The sequence below is a fragment of the Propithecus coquereli genome, unplaced genomic scaffold (genome assembly GCF_000956105.1).
Source record: "Propithecus coquereli isolate 6110/MARCELLA unplaced genomic scaffold, Pcoq_1.0 Scaffold3, whole genome shotgun sequence".
Classification (NCBI taxonomy): domain Eukaryota; kingdom Metazoa; phylum Chordata; class Mammalia; order Primates; family Indriidae; genus Propithecus; species Propithecus coquereli.
The window spans coordinates 15,604,748-15,609,727 of NW_012148618.1; the positions used below are offsets into that span (position 1 = coordinate 15,604,748).

The window sequence follows — 4,980 nt, forward strand, 5'->3', positions numbered from 1 at the left end:
GAACAGCTAGGCAAAAGTTAGACATTCAAGAAAATATATTGAGTTAAAGGAATCACTATAGGAAAAAGTGGTTCTATGATGGCTTTTTTTTTTTTGAGACGGAGTCTCACTGTGTTGCCCTGGCTAGAGTGCCATGGTGTCAGCCTAGCTCACAGCAACGTCAAACTCCTGGGCTCAAGCAATCTTTCTGCCTCAGCTTCCTGAATAGCTGGGACTACAGGCATGAGCCACCATGCCCGGCTAATTTTTTCTATATATTTTTAGTTGTCCAGCTAATTTCTTTCTATTTTTTTTAGTAGAGATGAAGTCTTGTTCTTGCTCAGGCTGGTCTCGAACTCCTGAGCTCAAACAATCCTCCTGCCTCTGCCTCCCAGAGTGCTAGGATTACAGGTGCGAGCCACCATGCCCGGCCACGTCATCTCCTTTAATCCTCACGACAATCCTATAAGGTAGATATTATCATCCCTATTTTGTATATGATAAAATTGAGACTTGGAAAATAAAAATAACTTTATGACTTTTTTCCTATTTATATTGTAAAACTTGATATGTGTGCTTTCTTAGACATGACATCTATCCTGCCCCTCACTTTGTTTTTAAATAGTGAAATAAAGGCCTGAAGTACCCCTTTGTGAAGCTTGGGATTTGGAATCAGAGGCTTCTAGAGATGGAAGGGAGTCTTAGGAATTCACATTTTTAAAGGAGGATCTAATACCCAGAGGAGTTAAATGTCTTAGCTATGGTCACTCAGTGTTCTGGTGGGAGACAAGGCTTCCATCTTCTAGGCTAGTATTCTCAGTCTTTAACCTGGGCTAAGGTTCAAGAATGTGCAGATGCCAGGCTTTCGTATTATCATCTATACTAAGCATCGTTAAGTATTTTAGCCAACAACAAAAATAATCAAGGTAAAACAAAATTAATTTTTTGGGCTTATAGTTTCTAAGTGATCACCAGGATCTCATAGCCATTTATTTGACAAAGAATTTGATCCAACGAATGCCATGTACTGTCAAGGTGAGCAAGTAGTGTAGACATGTACAAAGACCTAGGGTGCTATAGAAATGTGTAAAACAGTGGTTCTCAGCTGAGGGGATAGTTCCAACCCCCATGCCCAGAAGATGTTGGCAATGTCTGGAGACATTTTTTTCATGACTATGGTGGCAGGTGCTACTGGCATCTAATGCGTAGAGGCCAGGGATGCTGCTAAACAACCTAAAATTCACAGGGCAGCCCCCCACAATAAAGACTTAGCTGATCGAAAATATCAATAGTGTTGAGGTTGGGAACTCTGGTATAGAGCCAGAAATATTTTCCACAAGGGTCAGGGGAGTGGGTAAAGCTTGGTGGAGGGGTGGTTACAGAAGAGTTTGGTAAAGAGATAACGACTGGGCGTGGAGGAGGAGAGACCCTGGGCAGAAGGGATAGCATGTGCAAAGCTGCAGAAGCATGACATATTTGGGCAATTCCAAACCCTGGGGAAAGAGTTGTGGGTATTAAGGCTGAACAGCTAGGCAAAAGTTAGACATTCAAGAAAATATATTGAGTTAAAGGAATCACTATAGGAAAAAGTGGTTCTATGATGGCTTTTTTTTTTTTTGAGACGGAGTCTCACTGTGTTGCCCTGGCTAGAGTGCCATGGTGTCAGCCTAGCTCACAGCAACGTCAAACTCCTGGGCTCAAGCAATCCTTCTGCCTCAGCTTCCTGAATAGCTGGGACTACAGGCATGAGCCACCATGCCCGGCTAATTTTTTCTATGTATTTTTAGTTGTCCAATTAATTTCTTTCTATTTTTAGTAGAGACGGAGTCTCGCTCTTGCTCACTCAGGCTGTCTATGATGGCTTTTTATAGGTCACTCAGGAGTGCAGTGCTGGTATATATCTCTGCAAGCTAAAACTGCTGAAGAAAGCTGTATGAAATAAGGCTTTTCTCATCCTGCTTCCTTAGAATCTGGAATTTTTCCAAGCCTGTGTTTCTTTCTCAGAGATAGAGTTGGGGCTATTTCAGTGGAATGTGAGAGGTGTACTAGCTCTCTATTAAAGCCACGCAGCTGGCATCCTGATGCTGTTGATGGGGTCATAAGCAGGGGGGAGGTAGTCATTTCTCATGTGTTAGGCTTATAGGCTGATGACAGTGTTTATTTCCTCTTTCGTAGAGCAGCCTAGTCCAGAAATGGGGATCTGTGAACCTTAAGATTAGACTACCACCTTGAATCTAAATGAGCTGCCCTCTTCTCCTCCACATAAAAGGGGTGGGCAGGTAAGCTATTCCAATCAGGGTTTCTCTTTTTCTTAAGCAAATAATGATCAAAGCAACTGACAAACTGTCACGGAATCTACCAGATCTCAGTCTGGCCTTACCCCTTCTCTCTAGCTCCTGAACTTTTCTTCCTTCCGTCATGCTCTGAGCCCATCCCTAGCAAACTAACCAGTCCCCAACTCCTGGTGTGCAGCCATCCTGGGCCTGCTGAGCTCTGATCCAAGTGTCCACTTCTGCCCTCTAATGGCCTGATGACTGAGCTTCATGGAGGTTAGTTACTTTTTTCTAACTTAGCAGGTTTTCTAGGCATAGTGAGAAAAACAGGATCAACAGGGGATATGGATTTGGGAACATGAAAGGAAATTCATAAAGGGAAGTATTTAATTTTTGACAGCTTGTAGCTGCTACAAGGTCTCCAGACCTTGGAATAACTGAGAATTTAGATTAGAGAAGCTTGTAGGGAAGTAATGAAATCCACCAAAAGATTTTGAAAAAAACTACGTGTTATACAAAAATTTACCTTCCTTGTTAATGCAATCATTTGATTGGTTTTAGATTAAAAAATTACTATGTGTAACTTGGTTTGCTCACATATTATATTTTATATTTAAAGCAGAGTTGATTCTCACAGGAGTTAAACATTTTTAATTAAATTCCTTCCTTTAAGAACTCTTCAGCGCTAAAATAAAGGAAGTTATATTCTTCCGAACTTAGGTTTCCTTGACTGTCAGACAAAGGAAAATGTTTATTTACTACAAGAACACTGAAAAACTCACTAAAATTCATCAACAAGAAATTGTGACACATGGGCCTTTATATTCTGAGTTATCATCATTTCTGCCAGTTTCTAATTCTTATAAAGTTTAATTTCATTATATGTATATTAATAATTAAGATTAGATTCTAATTTCCTCTATCATGGGACATTTAGGTTTGCTCTTACTCATTTCTGTCCTTAGCTGTTGAAGCAAACAGGGCTATAAGCATTTTGCTTATAATTTCTAGAGGAAAAAATAAACACTATTGCCCATACCTATTACATTCTTATTCCTTTAAGGCCAAATCAGTAAAAATAGACACTTTTCTGTAAAAAGTTACTTTTGTGATAGTGAGCTTCCCATTATTTCAAATGTTCAGGCATGTGCTGGAAATGAGTGAATTAAGTGACTTAAAATCTCTTTTAACTCTGAGAAGCTCTGAGAAGTCTGAAAGTTCAGAATCTTTCCTTCTTATGTGAAAATGACATAACTTGTGAAGCAGAAATGTATCTTGCTCTTGTGTTTGATCTGGCTGTGCCATATGGTTTGTCTCTAGATGAATTATATTTCTCCGCTCTTAAAGTTAATTCTTCAGAAAATCTGCCCATCAAAGTTTAAGAATTACTTTGGAGGAATAAAGGCTGAAAAGCAATAAATAAACTTTCCTTAAATATTTTATTAACCATTATTTCAAAACTTTACAACCCAAAACTTCTCAGGAAAAAAAATCTCAGGTAAAAAAATGAAATATTTCTTCTGCAAGACATGCTTTCTTAAAAACTGATTCCTGCCAGTGAGGGCTTTACAAGGATGAGTATCGATTCCTGACTTCAGTTTCTCTCCTTCTACCTTAAGGTTAGATTTTCCCTAAAAGGGCTGGCAATGGATGTGATTTCCTAAAAGATTTCCGGGTATAAAAATTTCAGAATCTCCTTTGGTTTCCAATTGTATATGTCCCTCTAGAACAGTAGGAAGTTATTCCAGATATTTTGCCTCACAAATTTGATCCATTTAATAAATTCAATTACACGAAACACATTAATTGGCTCTTTGCTGACTCAATGGTTAAGATAATAGGCTTTGGGGTCAGATTAGGAGTTCAAATATGTGACTCTGGAAAGATACTTAAACTCTTTAAGCTTCAGTTTCCTTAAAAATGGGATAATAATACCTATTCTTGTAGAGTTCTTATGAAGATTAAATAAAATCCTATATATGAAGCCTTTTGCACAGTGAATGTTCAGTGAATATTAGCTAATATAATTAATCCCTTATTTTATAGCAGAGAATAAATTCTTGAAAGTCAGGGCAATTGGCAAAACCTTAGCTGGCAAGATGAATTAGCCATAAAAAAACCAATCAATAATATCAGTATTTTATGAATTAACAGTAAACAAACCAATCATATAATATAAACAATAACACTAAATGTATTTTTATATCATAAAATTCACCCTTTTAAAGTGTAGAATTCAGTGGTTTTTAGCATATTCACAAAGTTGTACAACCATCACCACTATCTAATTCCAGAACATTTTTATTACCCCCAAAAGAAATCCCATAATTATCAGTCACTCCCCATTCCCCCCTGTCCCAGCACTGGCAACCACTGTATACTTTAAATATATATTTAAAACACATGGAATAAAATTCCTAAATGATATCCACCTTCAAAAGATACTACATTCACTAGTGTTACAAACTGACTCTGGTAGGTACCTTTTTTCCTAAAACACCTTCAAGTGTCCAAGTTCTCCTACAAGTTTTATTCTATTTTTAAAGTTTTGATGACATTGCATTTTAAGCCCTGATTGGGCTTAAAGGATAAATTCTTTTTAAGCCCTGATTGGCTTAAAATGCAATCTTTTTCTGTGCTTGCATATTCCCTGATGGGCATATTTTTCTGGATTTGGTTTTCTAAGTGCATATTGAGAGGGTGGAGAACAAACAGATATTTTTCTCTT

The 4,980-nt window shown here is 37.8% G+C and overlaps 1 protein-coding gene across 3 annotated transcripts in view; it reads left to right on the forward strand.

The window, feature by feature from the left end:
- Nucleotides 1-2,173: 2,173 nt before the first annotated feature.
- Nucleotides 2,174-4,980, forward strand: part of TRIM69 (tripartite motif containing 69) — a 44,714-nt gene continuing 41,907 nt past the window's right edge. For all 3 annotated transcript variants that reach the window (XM_012649191.1, XM_012649192.1, XM_012649194.1), the window contains exon 1: nucleotides 2,174-2,528. In XM_012649191.1, the coding sequence (XP_012504645.1) occupies nucleotides 2,523-2,528 (6 nt within the window). In that variant the 5' untranslated portion in view covers nucleotides 2,174-2,522. The remainder of the gene's footprint in view (nucleotides 2,529-4,980) is intronic.